A 20180-nucleotide genomic window follows, 5' to 3' on the forward strand; every position below is an offset into this window, starting at 1 on the left:
TTTCATACCAAGTGAAATTGCCTCCAATGATTTTGTCACTCTAACACAAAGCAACTATTAATTCAGTATATAAAGACAGAGCAACTAAGCTGTACACAATCTCTTAAAGCACCCTTGTCATTCTTTCTTTAGTAGTTTGCTAACTGGGGAGGGCGGGATATAAATAAAATTTATTATTAGTAGTAGTAGTAGTATCTGTAAGACATTCAGACTTACTACTAAGCAAAATTTAAGTCAAACTAAAAACTGAGGGGGAAAACCTAGCTTTGACAATACACAATTAGTTGCAGAGAGAATTGACTATCTTCAGAACTGAAATTGACAGCCTATAAAATAATACTAAAATCAGAGGCCATTTTCTTTTAAGCATTTGAAACACCTTGACAACTGCTAATGGTTCATAAGAAAAAAACATAACACTACATGACTTCTTTTTTATATATAGTTAAGTTAGTTGGAGGCTCCAACTAACTGCCAACGTTTCCCTTTTTTAAAGGGAAATCCCCTTATTCCGAATAGGATTCTTCACAAGAAAAGGGAAACGTTGACAGCTATGGTTGGCGCTCCTATACCAAAATCCATTCAAACTAAATCTCCATTCAAAATTACACACCTGCAGAGGAAACAGCCCACTATTCTGTCCTTGTCTCCTTCCAATTAGTCTCCAGGGAGGGCAGGCAATTCTGCTGCCTCTTTGCATCAGATGTAATTAGATCACTTAATCACACCTGATACAGAGATGCAGTAGAATTATCTTTCCTCAGAGGATGCTGCCGACTGCAGTTCTTCTTGAGATAATGTTCCTTCCAATCAGGGGACACAGCACAAAAACACAGGGGATGTACAGTTCTCCCATACACTAAAACTCCGGGATGTAAGTGAATGATACTTTCTGTTTTAAGTCAGAAGAAAGGATATTTCTGCTATCAGGCTGGAACAGACAGTTCTAGATGCTACTATTTTGAATGGACATCCGTAGCTGCACAAATGGTTAGTTCACACCTACCTCATTTGCTAAAGCAAAGGTTCCCCAGTGAATTCCAACAGACTTCTTTGCTTGTACATCAATATGAATCCTTACTGCTTCTTCGGGGTCCACATGCTGGTATTTCATAAACCACCTACCAAAGAGGGAAAGAGCATTTTTCCTTGCCTGTTACACAGACATGCACTGGCCTAGTGAAGGTTCCCGCACTGCCCTTCTCAATCTGTTGCATAGCTTTTCCTCTTACTGGCCCACTTGGTTCCCTTCTCCCATATTGCTAAAAGAGATGGCTCACGTATCTGTTAAGCTGCATCTCAATCATTCTAATTTCCCATCTTCCACAAGGCATCTCAACCACATTTAGTTTTCATGTAATGCAAAACTGGCAAGCAATCTTCACCTACCCCTCGCCCACTAAGATCTAGCCTTTCCTCCTGCCTGTTTTTAAGACTGTGAGCTTTCATTGGCCCCGTTCAGATGACATAGTGTGCCATAAACCATGGCTTAACATAAATCAGCAGCATGTATCTCTCCCATGGCCCTTCTTCCCTCATGCAAGTAACAAACCAAGAACCTTGGTTTTCTGTGATGTTCAAAACAGTGCTCATGGTTTCTTTCACTCCAAATACAGTGGTACCTCTGGTTAAGAACTTAATTCGTTCCGGAAGTCCGTTCTTAACCTGAAACTGTTCTTAACCTGAGGTACCACTTTAGCTAATGGGGCCTCCTGCCGCCACCGCGCCACTGCTGCATGATTTCTGTTCTCATCCTGAAGCAAAGTTCTTAACTTGAGGTACTACTTCCGGGTTAGCGGAGACTGTAACCTGAAGCGTCTGTAACCTGAAGCGTTTGTAACCTGAGGTACCACTGTAAATCTGAAGTCAACTGTTCTTGGCTTCACAGTTGCTGTTGAGGAAGGAAGGAAGGAAGGAAGGAAGCTGTCATGATAAGCCAAGGCATAGCTGTCAACGTTTCCCTTTTTTTAAGGGAAATTCCCTTATTCCGAATAGGATTCCTCGCAAGAAAAGGGAAAAGTTGACAGCTATGAGCCAAGATCTGTGCTTTGTTGTTACTGCTCACACTAGAGGAGGAATGAAGCAGGAGTGATTTGGCAACATGGTAGGCCAATGTGGCTATGACACTGCCTGTGTTTTGCACATCTTACACATTGTTGGTGCTGTATACAAAACTACAACTGGATTTGTATCTTGGGTCACAGGCTCCCGTTTATTGGCTTACGTACCTTGGTTCATATGCTCCAATAGGAATAGCTGCAAGATCGAAAGGTCCAAATCGCTTCCCTATCTCCTCAAATGCAACGCAATAGCCAGTATCTCCTGCAAAAAAGAACCTATTCCAGGGCCCCAAGACAGACCAGCTTCCCCAGAGAACTTTGTTGTCATCTGTCGCAGTCCTCTTGGACCAGTGTTGGGCAGGAGTAAAAACAAATGTAACTGCGTCATGACCAGGAACACAGTTTTCTCCCCACCAGTCCAGCTCAATAACATTCTCACAGCCACATTTCTGCATCCAGTCTAAAAGACCCAGGGGCACAAACCATCTCAGGTCACTGCCAAAGCGACTATTTAAATTTATTACGGAGTGGTAGTCCAAGTGGTCGTAATGAGTGTGGCTGATCATCACGGCATCTATTTTGGGGAGTTGATCTACAGTACACGGAGGTCCTCTAAAACGCTTAGGTCCTCCAAACTGCACTGGAGAGGCCCGCTGGCTGAAGATGGGGTCAGTAAGAAGCGTCAGTTCATCCATTTCCACCATTACAGAAGCATGTCCAAGCCATGTTACTCGCATACCAGCTCCGGTTTTTCCAGCTAGTTCGGGGTTTTGAACAAAGTAAGGTTTCAGTACTGGAAGCTCTCTGTCAAGTTCCTAGCAAAAGAAAACAAGGACACAAAATTAGAAAGTATACCCAGCTTACAAGCAGCAAGTATTTCGTCCATCTTGGACCCTTGAGGCAGAAAGCCTTGTTAACTCTACACCAGGCATCCCCAACCTTCGGCCCTCCAGATGTTTTGGACTACAATTCCCATCATCCCTGACCACTGGTCCTGTTAGCTAGGGATCATGGGAGTTGTAGGCCAAAATATCTGGAGGGCTGCAGCTTGGGGATGCCTGCTCTAGAAGAAGAAGAGTTTGGATTTGATATCCCACCTTTCACTCCCTTTAAGGAGTCTCAAAGCGGCTAACATTCTCCTTTCCCTTCCTCCCCACAACAAACACTCTGTGAGGTGAGTGGGGCTGAGAGACGTCAAAGAAGTGTGACTGGCCCAAGGTCACCCAGCAGCTGCATGTGGAGGAGCGGGGAATCGAACCCGGTTCCCCAGATTACGAGACTACCGCTCTTAACCACTACACCACACTGGCTCTCTACACCAACAAGGTGTAATATTAAAGTCTGTGGCATAAATACACTTGAACATCATTTAGCGTAGACCAATGCTGCTCATGGACTTGAGCATCAAATATTTCCTCAGTGCAACTAAGTCATCAGTTGTCTACCAGGCCCTTAGTGACTTCAAAGCAACTGGACCAATGGCAGCCAGAAAGGAAGTGACACATAGGCTCTGCATCACGAGTCACAAGAGGCTTTGTAAATAGCACAGCAGAGGGAAGGGTGGCAGCCAGCCTCCTCCCTGCTTTGCTAGGTTTCTATTTGCAAGACTTCCAGCATACGAGAAACGTGCACAATGACAAGAATCATTTGCACCTGACGCATCCAGCCAGTTCAGATTAGTATGATGCAGATCTGCACGAGTTGTACATAAGAAACCCTGTTTATGTGCATGAATCACCCTTGGTATTTCAAGGTAACGAGTTTTGCTTGCAGCTTGGATTAAGGGAGGTATTATAGGAGGGTGAAGGTCCAACTCTGCTAGCAGATAACACTGACAGGTTTTCATACCTGTCTAACTCTGTATTCCTTTCCCAACCTTTAATCTATTAATGATTAATGCCTATATGCAGCCTATATGCAACCCTTGCTTTGTCTTTGTGTTAACCAATCGGCAACAAGCACATATGTGGCAATGCTGTAATATTCAATAAAAGGGACTCTCTGAGACATGCTCGAGAGATGCCTCCCGTATGACACTTGTCACTCGTCTGTCGTTTATTTCAACCCAACAGAGGAGTGCTGCTGCTGCTGCTGCACAGAGAGGACTCCGTTTTTGTTTTTAATTGCTTTTATTTTTTATGTATGTCATTTTAAATTGTGATTTATATCAATGCTGTATTTTTAGTCTTAGATTTTATGATTTATATGGAAATTGTTTTCCATTTGGTTGTGCACTTTTTGAAGTGTTTTATTGTTTATGACTTTTGTTACGTTGGTAATTATGTAAATCTTGTCATGTTGTAAGCCGCCTTGAGCATTGTTTTAACTATGGAAAGGCGGCATACAAATAAAATGATGATGATGACGAAACAAGACCGCCCCACCTCCCAGTTTAAAAGGGCATAGATTGTTTCATTAGCCAAAGGCCTGGGAGAGGAGGAATGTTTTTTCCTGGTGCCTAAAGATATGTCACGAAGGTGCCAAGCAAGCCTCCCTGGGGAGAGCATGCCAGAAGTGAGGAGCCACCACAGAAAAGGCCTGTTCTTGTGTCGCTTATCCTCCAGACCTCTCACAGAGGAGGCACACAAAGAAGGGCCTCCGATGATGATCACAGAATCTGGGAAGAGGTGGCATTGCGGTATTGAGCCGTTTAAGACTTTATAGACCTGCAGCAAAGGGCAGCCCCCTCCCACCACTTCTCAAACTGCTCTTACCATTAAAAAGTTTCTCATATTCAACCAAAGTCTTTCCTTCTGTAATTGAAACCTATTAGATCTAGCCCTGCTCTCTGCAGTAGCAGAGAACAACATTTCACCATTATTTTCTAATTTGATGCTGGTCTCCGAAGGTTAGCCAAGGACAGGGACATCTGCTAAGGAGTTTAGACGTGAATTTGTGTGAATATACAGCAGGAGACACTGTCATATTTGGGCGTAGTCATTGAAAATGCGGCACAGCCTTGCTGTCTGAATCTGACAGAGAAGGCCTAATTAAAAACATGTTCTCAGTAGATCTCAGGTATCATAATGGAACACATGGGAATAGGTCTCAAAGGGACACAGTGCCTGAACTGTTTAGGGCTTTAGAGGGTACACAAGGGATGCGTGTATACACTGCTACAAAAATTGAAAATTATTCTTCCATCTGTAATGTTCTGAATTATTCGTTCTAGTTTTGCTGGAAGGAAGGGGCAAGTAACTACTCAAGGAATTCAAATCCCACTCCTAACTATGTGTTCATCCACCTTAGCAAACGTCTGTTATTGCAAAGCTATGCTTGCTTAGGTGTAATGCTTACTGGAATGATATAAACTAAGAAAAGTGCTGTGTTAAAAAAAAAATATGAAACTCTCAGAATAATGAATTCTATAGCATCCTGTGATTTTTCAGCACTGCTACAAAATTACTGCATATACACCGCCAGCTTAAAATTGAAGCTGTAACTCTGCCTTCTTATACAAAGGCTAGGAATTCATTTTCAGTACCAGAACTATACTCCCAGTCTTGTCATTCAAAAATCAAACCCAGTTCTAGGATAATGTAGGAGAAAAGCCTTTTAGTTGCTATTGTTAAACAACTGAGAGTCAGAATCCTTGCTGGTCTACTGCAAATCCCTCAGAGATCTACTAGTAGACAGGCAATCCATGTACAAGGCTGCCTTCAACCAATGGCGTAGCGTGGGTTGTCAGCACCCGGGGCAAGGCAAGTAATTTGTGCCCCCTAACCTGTGGATTTGCGCCCCCTAACCCTAACCCCCAGATGTTGCGCCCGGTGAGGCCGCCCCCCCTGCACCCCCCACGCTACGCCACTGCCTTCAACTCTTGGCTGCCACAGAATTTGTTTTATCTGGGCTCTATGGTGCAATGTTGACGAGCTCTTAAGTTATGCTTTGATTAGGTGGCATGACAAAGGGAGTGTTATCCCACACTTTCCACTGCATTTTTCTGTTACGAAAAGTCTGCTTTTGGGGGGAAGTGGGCTTTTTATGCAAGACATCCCAGTCAACTATAATTGCACAACCTAAATTTACCAGTATGCGATTGAATCCTACCTGAAAATAGCAACAGTCTGGAAGCACAGATAGTTTATTTATCTATTTACCACATTATTTATTTACTCCCCCCCCCCCACGTGCGTCTCCACCCCAGCTGCCCAGCCCACCAGGGGGATGCAACATTTGCCATGCCACGGGCACCAGCAACCCACGCAACACCACTGAACGTAATATATACTTCAAAAATCTTTGACTTACTGGTAAACATGTAATTTACATGAAGTGGTATTGAGAGTGCTTCAAACATAACTAGATGAATAGAACTATAGAATGTTTACCTGCTTTGAAGATGGGACTTTGCTGTTGTCCTTTTCCGTAAGAGCCCATTTCATAATATTTGGGAAAGATGGAGGCTTCCATGTTGGCCAGGGGTTGATAAACCTCCCATCTTTACCTCTCTTTGATTTTGTTACATCTTCCTCCAACCTATAATCCAGCCTGAAGCTTTTTCTGGATGTTCTGGAAGAATCGCTGCCACGGGAACCTTGACTAGAATTTTGCCGTTTCCGTACTGCTTCTTTAGGATTCTGATCGCAAGGAGACAAAGGCTGCTCTTCGTCCATATCTTTTGGCGAAGAACTAAAAAGAAACATATAAAAGTTTATCTTTTTTTAGCTGGAATATTTTTAATGCCCAAAACAATGTCCCCAGAATAATCCTGTCAGCTCCTCTTCCATTTTTCTGTACAAAGAATGCACAAAGAACTTGTTTTAGCAAGCAGGTGTGACAAGATTTTTGCGATTCAGGCAGAATCTTGCTCTTTGCTATGCACAGCACCAGACTCTCGAGTTCCTGCATGTTAGGAGGGGATGGTCTGTTCTTCTTCCAGAAATTAATTCTCACACTCCTGAAGCTCACAATCTGTGCAGTTAGATTTAGCAAGTTCATTCCTAAGACACATCAACAAAACAAGCAATATCTTTGCATCCAACAGCACTCTGCATTTTCATCTGCACTGACAAGCAGGGACCCTTGACCAGGGCTAGGATGGTGGGGAGGAGAAAACCACGGGTGAGAGCAGAGAAAGAGAGATTAACCAGAAGCAGGACGTCCTAAATCAGCTTCCCCGCGGATGTGGTGCTTTAAACTGATGGGTACTTTCCATCACACTTTAGGGAGAGGATGCAAGGAATGATAAACAGCAATGATATCTGGAAACAACTAGGTTATTCCTGCCAAGATGAATCATCTTTCTCTTGACAGTGAGTAATAGTTATAGTTTGCAAAGGACCTCAAACCTACCACACAGGGGCACTACATTCGCACCTACTATTTTGGACTTTAGATTTCGAAATCCAGACTTAAAATACTTTGAACACTGGGGATTGTAAGTAAGTGCTTTCCAGCTGCACTCTGAACTTCTGTCAGAAATGCTTGATTAAAATGAACTCTTTGGTCCCCTATTAAGATCACAGCAAACAGTGGCTTGGTTGCTAATCCGGCTACTTACAACTGAAAGGGCAGGTGAGGTCCCAAGAGCTCTGTATAGTTGAAACAATTAATGATCAGACGTCAAGAGACAGGTGTATATTAAGCTCTGAAGTGTACATTAGAACAGAGGTATCAAACTCTCTTTTTCAAGTCATAAGAACTGGGGACTGAAGACCCTTTGCATTGTAGGTTGGTTAAGGGGAAAAATAAAGATAACAAAGACTCAAGAGTAGTGAAATGTCTGGGTTTCAACCAAATTAATCAGCTACATTATACTTTCAAGGTTCCTGTTACAGTTCCAGGGTTGCTACAAATATCCCTGTCCAGAATAATTCTTACATTCTTACTAGCTTTCATACTGTTCTAGAGATTGAGAACAGGCCTTCCATGTAGAGATAAATCAAACCTTAACTATACCTTTCCAGTGCTAGGGCAGCTTGAACACAAATCATGTCCAGCGTAATTTGCAGTGTAGTCTACTGACACAGATTCAGTTTTTTATATATCAAAGAATGTCCATCCTTTGATGTCAGTAAGATAAGACATGTAATCTTAGACTGCAATCCTATACCCAGTTTGGAAGCCCCACTCAACTCAATATGTTTAGCACTGCACTGGTGGTTTAAGAAATCTAGTTCCACTACTCTGAGCGCCATCTAAAGTAGAGTTCAGTTAACGACTATGATTCTTCTCATACAGTACAGTACTTACCAGCTTGGGTGAATAACTGGATTTGTCATAATTCACGATCATTTTGCTATTAACCTTAAGACTGTGTTGGTGCAAAATTTATGCAGAAATAAAAGAAGTGAAGAATCAATGTTAAGAAGAAATACACTTTAGTATTTTGAGTCTTCCCTCACCGCCTGCTCAAGATTTCCTGCTGCTGTAGAGGCAGCCTTTTGCTGGGAAGTGAAATTGTGATGTCATGGGCAGGTGACAGCTCAGGTGAGGAGAGGGCTACAGCCACGTGGCTCCCTTTCTAGTTATTCTGCAGCTTTGCTGAGACTTGTAAGGCATTAGTCAGTATTCTGCTCAAAAGAAATATATTTTCCTTAACACTTAATAGTACATCAGCACATCTAAAATGTAGACCATTCTTTCAAGCTTTTCTTGTAGCTATAAAGGCCTCTTCCAGCTTATATATTCCCTTCGGCTCTTAACATGTATTTCTTTAAACAGCCCACTGCATGGAATCATTACACTACAATTCATTCCGGTTTTTTGGGATGCTGAGACAAGGCATGTCATAGCCTCAGACACAGATGCCTGCCTCAGGGCTCCACAGTTGTTATTTTGCAAGTGCATAGTTTTAAAACAGGTTTTAATACTCCATGAAAATGGGACAGCTTGGCCATGCGCACACAGGAGCATGTGTGAGAGAAGGTGGGGCTTACCAGTGTAAGGACCAGTAGGACCAGTTTTATACTTTTGCCTAGTGCTCCATATAAACTAGGCCTGCCACTGCAGCAGTCTGAATTCATGGATAAAAGACTGCTCTGATGAGTCCTCTGAAGGATGAAGGGAATGGAAGATAGAATTTAAAGAGTTCCATCTGCTACCGGTATATAACTTCTACATAGGGAAATAGACAAGAAAAAGGAATATACCACCATTTATGAAAGACAGAGGCTTTTCTACAGTGGTACCCCGCAAGACGAATGCCTCGGAAGACGAAAAACTCGCTAGACGAAAGGGTTTTTCGTTTTCTGAGGTGCTTCGCAAGACGGATTTTCCTAAGGGCTTGCTTCACTAGACGAAACAGCCCTGCCTCTCGTGTCATGGCGACGGTCACTGCACACATGCGCGCTCGCTTCCCCGCTCCTCCGACTCCCTCCCACCTTCCGGCTGACGGCTCTTCCAGCTCCCTCCGACCTTCCGGCTGATGGTTAGTGCCTCGCGCCGCTGCCCACCCCCCTCGTGCGCTCCCCTCAGAGAGCCTTTGCCGCCAGCGCCTGCCTCTCCCTGGAGTCGCGCTCCTGAGCCCCGCCGCCCTCCAGCAGCCACGTTGCACGGTGGCCACAAGGCGCGGGTGAGTCTGAGGTACCGGCTGCGGCAGCTGTCCTGCTTCTCCCCGCCCCTCCCCGCCGTTGTCAGTGTTTAAATGCAGTGGTGCTTCGCAAGACGAAAAAACTCGCATAACAAAAAAACTCGCAGAACGAATTAATTTCGTCTTGCGAGGCACCACTGTATTTTGCCACTTGCTGAACAGCAGCATGCAAAGATGCAAAAGCCAAAGGGCTATGCTAACCGAGGAGTATGAGCAGATTCATGCAATTTATGAATGCCAGTGTAAAGGTCAACAGCCCAAGGTCTACACATCCCAAAGTTTTTTCTGTTCTGTAAATACAATGGTACTTGATCTCCCTACATACACACCAAGACAGTGACAAGTAGACCGTTTATTCTCTCAACATGAGATTGCCCCCCCACCCTGAGGTGGCAAACTGACAATAACTATATTTTAAGGACTCCAATTTATTGCAAGTCGTGCATCCAGGTATTTCAGTCTCCTCCAGAGGCAGCAATATATTTTGCATCTCTTATGAAAAGCAGGTATTGCAACCTGATACCTGAGAAAAAGCAACCATCTCCTGCTTCCTGTTACACCCTAGGTGTGTGTGGTCTAAAGGTGCGTGCTGGCTAATGGTAAATATGACTGATAACCCACATAGTGTGTGTGTGAAAGGAATGCAGGTACCTTTGGACTGTTAAGAACTTAACACAGTACAGCTTTCTTTTCACTAAGACTCAGTGAACAGTGGTATAATATCAGCTACCATAAATATATAAACATATGACGCATGAAGCTGAAAAAGAGATCTTCCTATAGGCCTTCAATTAAAATAATAAATATCGTAATCGCTTTCATTTGAGAGCCAATGCAACATTTCCAAATATTCTCCCTCCTCCTGTTTCTAATGCTTTCATTTTGGAGAACAGCCCCCTTTTAAAATGAGATCGAAAGCAAAAGTTTATACAACTCATAGAGACAGATTAACAGTAGTGTTAAACTTTGAATTGTACAATTCCTAAAGGGCAACCATGCACTCAGTTCTGCACACTGAAATCCCACTAAAAAGCCAGCAGCTGCAGGACCATAGTCTTCGAGTTGTTGCAGATGTTTCTTTTATGAATATTTTCATTTTTCAATTAATACCTGAAGGGGGAACAGCAGGTCACAGCAGCAACTTGCAATTTAAAAAGCAGGATTCTGCCATTTTTATAATCACAGAAACTGCCCTGCAATTTCTTTGATGCCCCTCCAGAAGCTTGGTAGGGCATGAAGCACTGTAGGAACATGCCACAGTTGGAGAAGGTCAGGTTTATATTCCGAATTGTTACTGTCAGTGCTTCCCCAATGGGCCAAAATGGAAAAAGCTCTGCCAGCAAGCGTGACTGAAAAACCAGCACTCAGCAGCTTCGCTTCTTTTTTAATACACAAAACAAGTCACCTTGAGACCCCGGCTAGCAAGAGAATCCTCAGAAGCGAAAGACGCATTGCTTGCTTTTGTTTTAAACTAATGTGAGAGGTCTAAAATAGACTCTGTGAAGGAAATGTCTCCCGCAACTTTAACCACTTAGGCTCTGACAGGCATAATGCATTTTCTTCCCCATCCTCTTCATTTTGTTGCTTTTTAGCGATGAAATTGCTTTAGGCATCAAGTGCAAAATACGTTGCAATTATGAGTGCTGCTTTTAAAAAAACAATACTATGAAGCTTAACAGAAGGTTCAAGGCATTTGGAATGAAACACGGCCTGAGAAGAACATATGTTTAAAGAAGATTGGAAAACGTTTATAGAATATATGGGAAATAATTGTGTACAGCTGAAAACTCTGGCAGCATTAAGATAAAATCAACAGTGTAAATAAGTTTTGATGAATGCAATAATGGAATACTGAATGGTATAGTTTTTGTAAAATATGCAGGGGTTTATGATCTGTAAAATGAACCATGGAAAGAGAAGGGAAGTCACTGATATCTTAAGGATGTAAAATGAGCATTTTAAATGGTAAAACAAATTTAATAAAAAATAGATAGATAGATACAGAAACACAGCCTGAGAATCTACTGCAGGCATAGGCAAACTCAGCCCTCCAGATGTTTTGGGACTACAACTCCCATCATCCCCAACCACTGGTCCTCTTAGCTAGGGGTGATGGGAGTTGTAGTCCCAAAACATCTGGAGGGCCAAGTTTGCCTATGCCTGATCTACTGTGGAATCACATAGATCAAGGAACCTTTTAATAGAGGGGTTAGCAAACTTTTTCAGCAGGGGGCCAAGTCCACTGTCCCTCAGACCCATTGTTGTGACATTTTACATGGGACCTGTCAAGTCCACCTCTCATGAACATACACACTGGGGGGGAGATCCTAGCCATGGATGGATGAAATTGAGGGTTCAGCTTACACAGGCAAGCGAGCAGGAATCCCTGCCTACAACCCACAGGGCAGCACCGGGAGGGACGGGCAGTTTGCATTACCACTGATCAGGGCCAGCCGAATTTGCTGCCAAGGAGTGTGGTGGAGTCTCCTTCTTTGGAGGTCTTTAAGCAGAGGCTTGACAACCATATGTCAGGAGTGCTCTGATGGTGTTTCCTGCTTGGCAGGGGGTTGGACTCGATGGCCCTTGTGGTCTCTTTCAACTCTATGATTCTATGATTCTATGAACCAGAAAGTGGCACTGCCCTTACCTTTCCAGGGGAAAAAGCATAATGAAGCTCTACACCAGGAGCGGGGGCAGGGTGAGGTGTCAAATCAACCTTACCCAATGGTTGTAGTGGGAATCAAAGGCCATGGGGGATCGGGCACTCTGAATCACACTGGGCAGTAGAGAGCCCAGTAAACCCTAGAGAAGACCTTTCCAAACTGTGTTGCAACACATTGGTGTGTCGTCTCCAGTGTGCAAATGTGTACTTCTCCCGGGACTGGAAGGGGGTTATTCCACCTCCAGTTTGCTAGTAAAACTGAATTACCGTGTCATGAAATGATGTGTGTCCCTGTGGATCCTGCTACCTGAGGCTTGTCTCCTCCCCTAGTCTTATGGGTTGGCCGGCCCTGCCGCTGCTCATCTATTTTGGAGCAAACTGTCACGGTGCTCTATCATCTTTAAAGCATGTGCAGTGAGAAGGTTTTATACAGTCAACGGCAGGTATGAAAGATGGAGAGGGGCGGGGAGGGGAGGGGGAGATGTCAAAATAGAAGCAGGGCACAGAGTGTACATGTACGATGACAGGCTTGAAAAAAGCAAAGGCGGAGAATGCTAGGAGGGAAATTCAACAACAGAAGCTGAGATTGCCCGGCCAAGGTAATACTGTGCTGAAAATCATTTACAGGAGCATCATGATCTCTGTAGAAACTCATGCACCCACAATCGAAAGAAACATGAATCCCAAGAGAACAGAAGGAACTCCAAAGGCTAACTAGTCCAATCATGGATCTTCCACATCCAAACAGCCATTCCCAATGGATTGGTGCAACAAATAACAAAACAACAAAACAATCTAGATTGTTGTTCTTCGCATGTAGGAGGAAACAAGGCTAAGCGTGCCAAGTGAGCTCCTAGGGCAAATTTCCTTTAGAAACAAAATGCAGCAACTAAAGTAAACAGAATGTAGAACACCCTGCAAAAGGTAAAGGTAAAGGTACCCCTGCCCGTACGGGCCAGTCTTGACAGACTCTAGGGTTGTGCGCCCATCTCACTCAAGAGGCCGGGGGCCAGCGCTGTCCGGAGACACTTCCGGGTCACGTGGCCAGTGTGACGAAGCTGCTCTGGTGAGCCAGCACCAGCGCAGCACACGGAAACGCTGTTTACCTTCCCGCTATAAAGCGGTACCTATTTATCTACTTGCACCCGGGAGTGCTTTCGAACTGCTAGGTTGGCAGGCACTGGGACTGAACAACGGGAGCGCACCCCGCCGCAGGGATTCGAACCGCCGACCTTTTGATCAGCAAGCCCTAGGCGCTGAGGCTTTTACCCACAGCGCCACCCGCGTCCCACATTTAGTGGGGTCTAAATGCAAAGCCCCTTGGCTCTTTGCAATCAGCCCAGCTGTCCAGGATCTCAGTCTCCAGCGGCAGTAACTCCTACAAGTTTTAGGGGCAGAACATGTTTTTTCTTGTCAATCGCAAGACAGCATATCAAAATTAAACAAAATCTCTCACTCATGCTCACAGTTTTAAAACTAAAAAGCTAGTAGTTCCTTTGATATTTATTTGGGAGGCTGTTACCGGACTTCATTCCTTTGAGAGTCAGAACCATTTTTCTGGTCAACACTTAAAATCTTTTTGGGAGGAAGGGGGAATTATTTTATTAAGTTTGAGAAACACTACTGAAGATTGTCTTTGAGGAAGGTGCATACCTCTTTTCGCATTAAAACATATATACAAATGGCAAACAGTATAATTTGAACATACCACAATTAACTAATCCTTTTATATCAAGTCCAGGAACCTTTACTTCTTTGCATTTAGATTCAGGTAGGTAGCTGTGTTAAAAAATTGCCCAGTAGCACCTTAGAGACCAACTATGTTTGTTCTTCGTATAAGCTTTCATGTGCATGCACACTTCTTCAGATACACTGAAACAGAAGTCACCAGACCCTTATATATAGCGGGAGGGTGGGGTGGGGTTTTTCTCAGCAGGGTAGTAGGAAATGGGTGATTGAGTCAATGGGTATGGTAAACCTGTTGACGACTGTTAACGACTGCAATTAGTTCTACAGGAAAAAGCAAGGGATAGTATGCAGATGATTAGCATATGTAATGAGACAGGCATCCAATATCTCTATTAAAAAGGTAAAGAGACTCCTGAGCGTTAGGTCCAGTCGCGGACGACTCTGGGGTTGTGGCGCTCATCTTGCTTTATTGGCTGAAGGAGCTGGCGTACAGCTTCCGGGTCATGTGGCCAGCAGGACTAAGCCGCTTCTGGAGAACCAGAGCAGCGCACGGAAACACCTTTTACCTTCCTGCCGGAGCAGTACCTATTTATCTACTTGCATTTTGACGTGCTTTCAAACTGCTAGGTGGGCAGGAGCAGGGACTGAGCAACAATAGCTCACCCCATTGCGAGGATTCGAACCGCAGACCTTCTGATCGGCAATCCCTAGGCTCTGTGGTTTAGACCACAGCGCCACCCGTGTCCCGGTAACATCTCTATTAAGATCTGTCTTAATAGGATTCCTGTCTCATTACATACTAATTGCAGTCGTTAACAGTTGTCAACAGGTTTACCATACCCACTGAGTCAATCACCCATCTTCTACTACCCTTCTGAGAAAAACTCCACCCCACCCTCCCAATATATATTAGGGTCTGGTAACTTCTGTTTCAGTGTATCTGAAGAAGTGTGCATGCACATGAAAGCTTATACCAAGAACAAACTTAGTTGGTCTCTAAGGTGCTACTGGACAATTTTTTAATTTTTTTATATATTCCTTTGCATTTAGTTGCCCAGCATACAAAGAACAGAAACAAATCAGACTCACATTAAACAACATACTACTTTTTTACACCAGCGTTTATTGATACTATTTAAGAGTGATTGCTAGCAAGCTGTCCAGCATATGCAACACAAGACACATTAAATAATAGGGCCAGTTGCCAGACATTGAAACATATTTCTGCAGGACACAGTTCATTTTTAAATACTCCAGATTATTTTAGGCTGATCCCTACTGAATATCTGCACCTACAACAAATATCATTCCACAGGATATTGTTTTTATGTGCAAACATTAAATAAGAAATCAGTGCTGCAAGGCATACAAATTTGGAAGAGAGGGATTATATAACATGCTTTTTGAAGACTGCTGCAGCGCATTTCCATGTCAATGAGGGAGAAGGCTAGGAGTATAGCAACTGAATTGATCGGCCTGGCTTTCACTCACCAGTCCAGTCTGATTCACCAGCTAAAAATGAGACAGATCTTCCCAGGGGAAGACAGGGTTGGACACAATGTATGCTAATATCTCAATTGGACATAATCTATTTTCTTTGTAGTCCTTACAAGAATCCCTCAAAGTGGTTGCCCATTCATAGAAATCTGCAAAATGAACAACTGAATTGTAAAATATTACTATTAAACTGCCACAAGCCCTAACGTGGCCCTTAAAGAGGCCCAAGACATGATGAGGCACAGCTCAAATTAAGCCCCAGATGGCAAAGAGAGAGACTTTAGCAACTGTCTTCAGTACACTGTCTTCCAATTCTAAAAAACACTAACGATTTGCAGTTAAAGTCACCTGATTTTCACAGACCGCAGCAGCAACCCCTTAATTCATCCCTGGTAAATACAAATAACAGAGATCCATAAATGCTGAATTAAAGGGTGACAAAGGTTTAACTATTTGCTATTTCTAAAACACAAAGATTGCTATACCTGCTTGTGAAGCATAGGCGTCATCTGCAAACCGCCTTCCAATGCGATAGCAAGTTACATGCTGATTTGCCATGTACCTCAACTGCATTCCATTTAAACTGACAGTGTGGGAGGCCCTCACTCAGACAATGTGTTAGTCATTTGATTGCACAGTACGTCCAAAGAACTTCAGCAAGGGCTTGATACTACAGCAGATGGCTGGGAAGTGACAAGACACACGTAAATCATGGGCGGCAGCAGCCCCATCCACAACCCAGTAAAGACAAGAATATCAATTTAGCCCATTTGCAAAAGTGGTGCATAAATCAGTTTTTGCACCTCTACCGCCTCCAATTATAATATAAAGTCGCTTTTAGTTTTTGAGACTATCATTGAAATGGAAAACCTGCAGGCACTTCCACACAAACAGATTTAAACACCTCTTTCATTTGAAAGAAAGAATGAGCATGCATTTTATTTCTCTCTTCAGTCTAGCTAGCCCGCATGAACATCCAGATGTTGCACAAATGTTGCACAAGCAGCTTAAATGCCCTTTTGAAAGAGCCCCAATGCATAGGAGGCTTAATTTAAAACCATCTCACTTCCAGGTTCTATTCCACACGATCAACATTCACAAGTGACATATTTCGTCTTTTGCGATGCTGGATGCAATGCACGCTCTCTCGAAACTGAGTCTCAGGGACTCCAACGCAGTGGCGTAGCCTGGGGGGTGCAGGGGGGGCCGGCCGCAACATCTGGGGGTTAGGGTTAGGGGGCACAAATCCACGGGTTAGGGGGCGCAAATTACTTGCCTTGCCCCGGGTACTGACAACCCACGCTACGCCACTGCTCCAACGGGACTCCAGCAAATTGCACCCACCGGGCCAGACCCACCGGGTCGAAGCTTCCTCAGAAGTAAGTCCCGCAGAAGGCAACAACTCCTGCACAAATGCGTCTACTCAGAAGCAGGGACACAGGGCTCGCCCTCAGGTAAGCATATAGAGGACTGCAGCCTCAGACCACAACGCGGCACATACTGCGCGGCGAGAGAGCGACGTTCGCCTCAGCCAAGCCGGCTCCTACGATGCCCGTTCGGGGGGCTCCGAAATCGCATCGCCTTCTTAAAATCCCGAGTTATGAGGGGCGCCGCCGGGGGGGGGGCTGCTTCTCGCATGCGAAAGAAAATTGAAATAAATACGTTTCCTGTGGTATTCGGCGCAAGCAAAGCGGGCTGCGGATCCCGCCCCCGCCTTAGAAATGTGAATAATTCCACCCGGGAAGCGGCGCTGGCAGCGTCCCCTCACCTCCCCTGAGGCGTTTCTTCCTCCTCGTCGTCCATGACGGGGCTGCTGCTGCCGCGCTTTCTGCCCGGTTCCTGCTGCTGCTGCTGCTGCTCCCGAAGGCCTCGAGGCTGCCGGCCCTCCTTGGCCGCTGCCCGCCCGCTGCCGGGCGCCGAGGGGGAAAAGAGCGCGAGGCCGGAGCTCCACAGCGCCCTGCGCCTCACCATGGGACGCCCACAGGCAGCAGCAGCAGCAGCAGCAGCGCCCCCGCCGCCGCCGCCGCGCCTTCCCCGGGCCCGGTTTTCCCGGCCCACCCGAGCTCGCGACCGCCCTCTCCCTCGCCGGAGAGGAACAGCTCCCTCCTCAGCTTGCCCTCCTCCAGCTCCACGCGACTGATCCACGCTTGGTTATGAGGTCCTTCCCCGCAGGACTGGGGCACGAAGGGGGCGCGGGGTGGCACTCACAGCCGCCATGTGCAAGTGTCCGGCCATAGTCACTCAGGTGCTACTTGTTCTGCACATCTGCTATAGGTCTACTCAGTGGCGTAGCGTGGGGGGTGCAGGGGGGGGGCCGGCCGCACCGGGCGCAACATTTGGGGGTTAGGGGGTGCATATCCACGGGTTAGCGGGCACAAATTACTTGCCTTGCCCCGGGTGCTGACAACCCACGCTAGGCCACTGGGTCTACTTGCGGGAAATTTGAGTGTGGTGGACACCGCACCTCTGCTGGGGGACGCGTCATGCTTAGAGATGGGAAGGCCTGGAAAAAAATAGGGGAAATATTCCCCCACAACTTTTCTGGTTTCCCCCCAGGTCTTCCCATGTCTAAATGCTCCTCCTGGAGCAGTTTCATAGAGTCATAGAGTTGGAAGAGACCACAAGGGCCATCGAGTCCAACCCCCTGCCAAGCAGGAAACACCATCAGAGCACTCCTGACATAAGGTTGTCAAGCCTCTGCTTAAAGACCTCCAAAGAAGGAGACTCCACCACACTCCTTGGCAGCAAATCCCACTGTCGAACAGCTCTTACTGTCAGGAAGTTCTTCCTAATGTTTAGGTGGAATCTTCTTTCTTGTAGTTTGGATCCATTGCTCCGTGTCCGCTTCTCTGGAGCAGCAGAAAACAACCTTTCTCCCTCCTCTATGTGACATCCTTTTATATATTTGAACATGGCTATCATATCACCCCTTAACCTCCTCTTCTCCAGGCTAAACATGCCTTAGCCGTTCCTCATAAGGCATCGTTTCCAGGCCTTTGATCATTTTGGTTGCCCTCCTCTGGACACGTTCCAGTTTGTCAGTGTCCTTCTTGAACTGTGGTGCCCAGAACTGGACACAGTACTCCAGGTGAGGTCTGACCAGAGCAGAATACAGTGGCACTATTACTTCCCTTGATCTAGATGCTATACTCCTCTTGATGCAGCCCAGAATTGCATTGGCTTTTTTTAGCTGCCGCGTCACACTGTTGGCTCATGTCAAGTTTGTGGTCAACCAAGACTCCTAGATCCTTTTCACATGTACTGCTCTCAAGCCAGGTGCCACCCATCTTGTATTTGTGCCTCTCATTTTTTTTTGCCCAAGTGCAATACTTTACATTTCTCCCTGTTAAAATTCATCTTGTTTGTTTTGGCCCAGTTGTCTAATCTGTCAAGGTCGTTTTGAAGTGTGATCCTGTCCTCTGGGGTGTTAGCCACCCCTCCCAGTTTGGTGTCATCTGCAAATTTGATCAGTTTGTCCACCTTTGGTCTTGTATGCTAATCAGGCACAAGTGACAAATTCCCTTTATATGCTGTTTCTTGTTTTAGCACCCTGGGGACCAGAAGTCCCATCCATTTATGGTAGTGCATAAAATTATTAATCTCAGGGTTGTGGATTTGAGCCCCATGTTGGGCAAATGATTCCTTCATTGCAGAGGGTTGGACTAGATGACCCTTGTGGCCCATTCCAACTCTACAAGTCTATGATTCCATGTTGTGAGCCCTGTAAAACAGCACTGGTTCCCACTGTCACTGGGATCTCAGCGTCCCTCTTTATTATAAAATGTGTCTGTCCTGCTGTTGGTTAGATACCATATTGTATTGGCTTGTTCTACCTGTCCATAGAAAATAACAGCAGAAAGAACTAAATGACAGTGTGATGTAATTATTCACACAGGGATCTATCCATCTCTCACACTGCAAATCCTTTCCAATATAATCTTCCTCTCCATCTGGGGTCCAGAAGCTCACTTTTCAGAATGTTTTAACACCATTTCTTTGTTCCAGAAAATCTCACAACATCTGAATTCCACATATTGATAAAGGGCAATACATTTGTATACGTACCCTCAAGCATGATCTACCATTTAAACTCTTTTTTAATCATGGCAATAAGCTCCCAAAAACAATCAAGGCCAAGAAAAATGTATGTGTGTATCCTCTTTCTCCTCTGTCCCACCAGCATACTTGGGCCCCAATGACTTCAGGCAAAATGTGTGGACTAGCTTGATAGATGCAAGCATAGTTTTCAAATCCAAGTGGTGCAATGCTTTTATCTCTGTTGTTTCATCTATGAAATCTCATTTACTCATGCAAGTCATCATATGATATTAGTTATTAAGTGAGTAATATTATTATGAAAGTACTAATGGCACATGATTCCTGCCAAAATGATAGTTCATAAACTTTGGGTGTTTCTAGGCTGTTGTTGTTTTCAGGTATGGCTCAATCAACTACCATCAAATTCAGGTTGTGTAATTAAAGTTGATTGGGAGGTCATATTCCCTCAAAAGACCAGACTTTTTTAATAAGGAAAGTGACAGGAAAATGCAGGGGATAACACTTGCTTTGATGCAACATTATCTAGCTTCTCTGCAAAGAAATTGGAGTGAATGCTCATTAAATAATCAACATCATTAATCTCACTGAAAACAAATCAGGATAAAAATAAACAGGTTTTCTGGAAGTAACCTCAAAGTCTACACCCATTTTTACTCAATGCTGTGGCTATAGGCAAAGC

The 20180-nt window shown here is 44.8% G+C and overlaps 1 protein-coding gene across 7 annotated transcripts in view; it reads right to left on the reverse strand.

The window, feature by feature from the left end:
* The window catches only part of NAPEPLD (N-acyl phosphatidylethanolamine phospholipase D), a 21851-nt gene extending 4318 nt beyond the window's left edge, over window positions 1–17533 (reverse strand). The window contains exons 1-4 of one of the 7 annotated variants that reach the window (XR_014502117.1): window positions 17211–17496; window positions 6392–6692; window positions 2229–2875; window positions 1007–1121 (exon numbers count right to left, since the gene is read on the reverse strand). Coding sequence is in view for 4 of the 7 variants with exons in the window: in XM_083399897.1 (XP_083256023.1) it covers window positions 1007–1121; window positions 2229–2875; window positions 6392–6692; window positions 17211–17413 (1266 nt within the window). In the remaining 3 variants the exon portion in view is untranslated. Of the gene's footprint in view, window positions 1–1006; window positions 1122–2228; window positions 2876–6391; window positions 6693–8255; window positions 8413–15927; window positions 15991–16800; window positions 17068–17210 lie in introns of those variants that run through there. The other 6 variants (XR_014502118.1, XR_014502119.1, XM_083399897.1 and 3 more) reach the window with 6 other exon arrangements.
* Window positions 17534–20180: the final 2647 nt, after the last annotated feature.

This window comes from Podarcis tiliguerta (genome assembly GCF_965153285.1).
Source record: "Podarcis tiliguerta genome assembly, chromosome: 10".
In the NCBI taxonomy this organism is placed as follows: domain Eukaryota; kingdom Metazoa; phylum Chordata; class Lepidosauria; order Squamata; family Lacertidae; genus Podarcis; species Podarcis tiliguerta.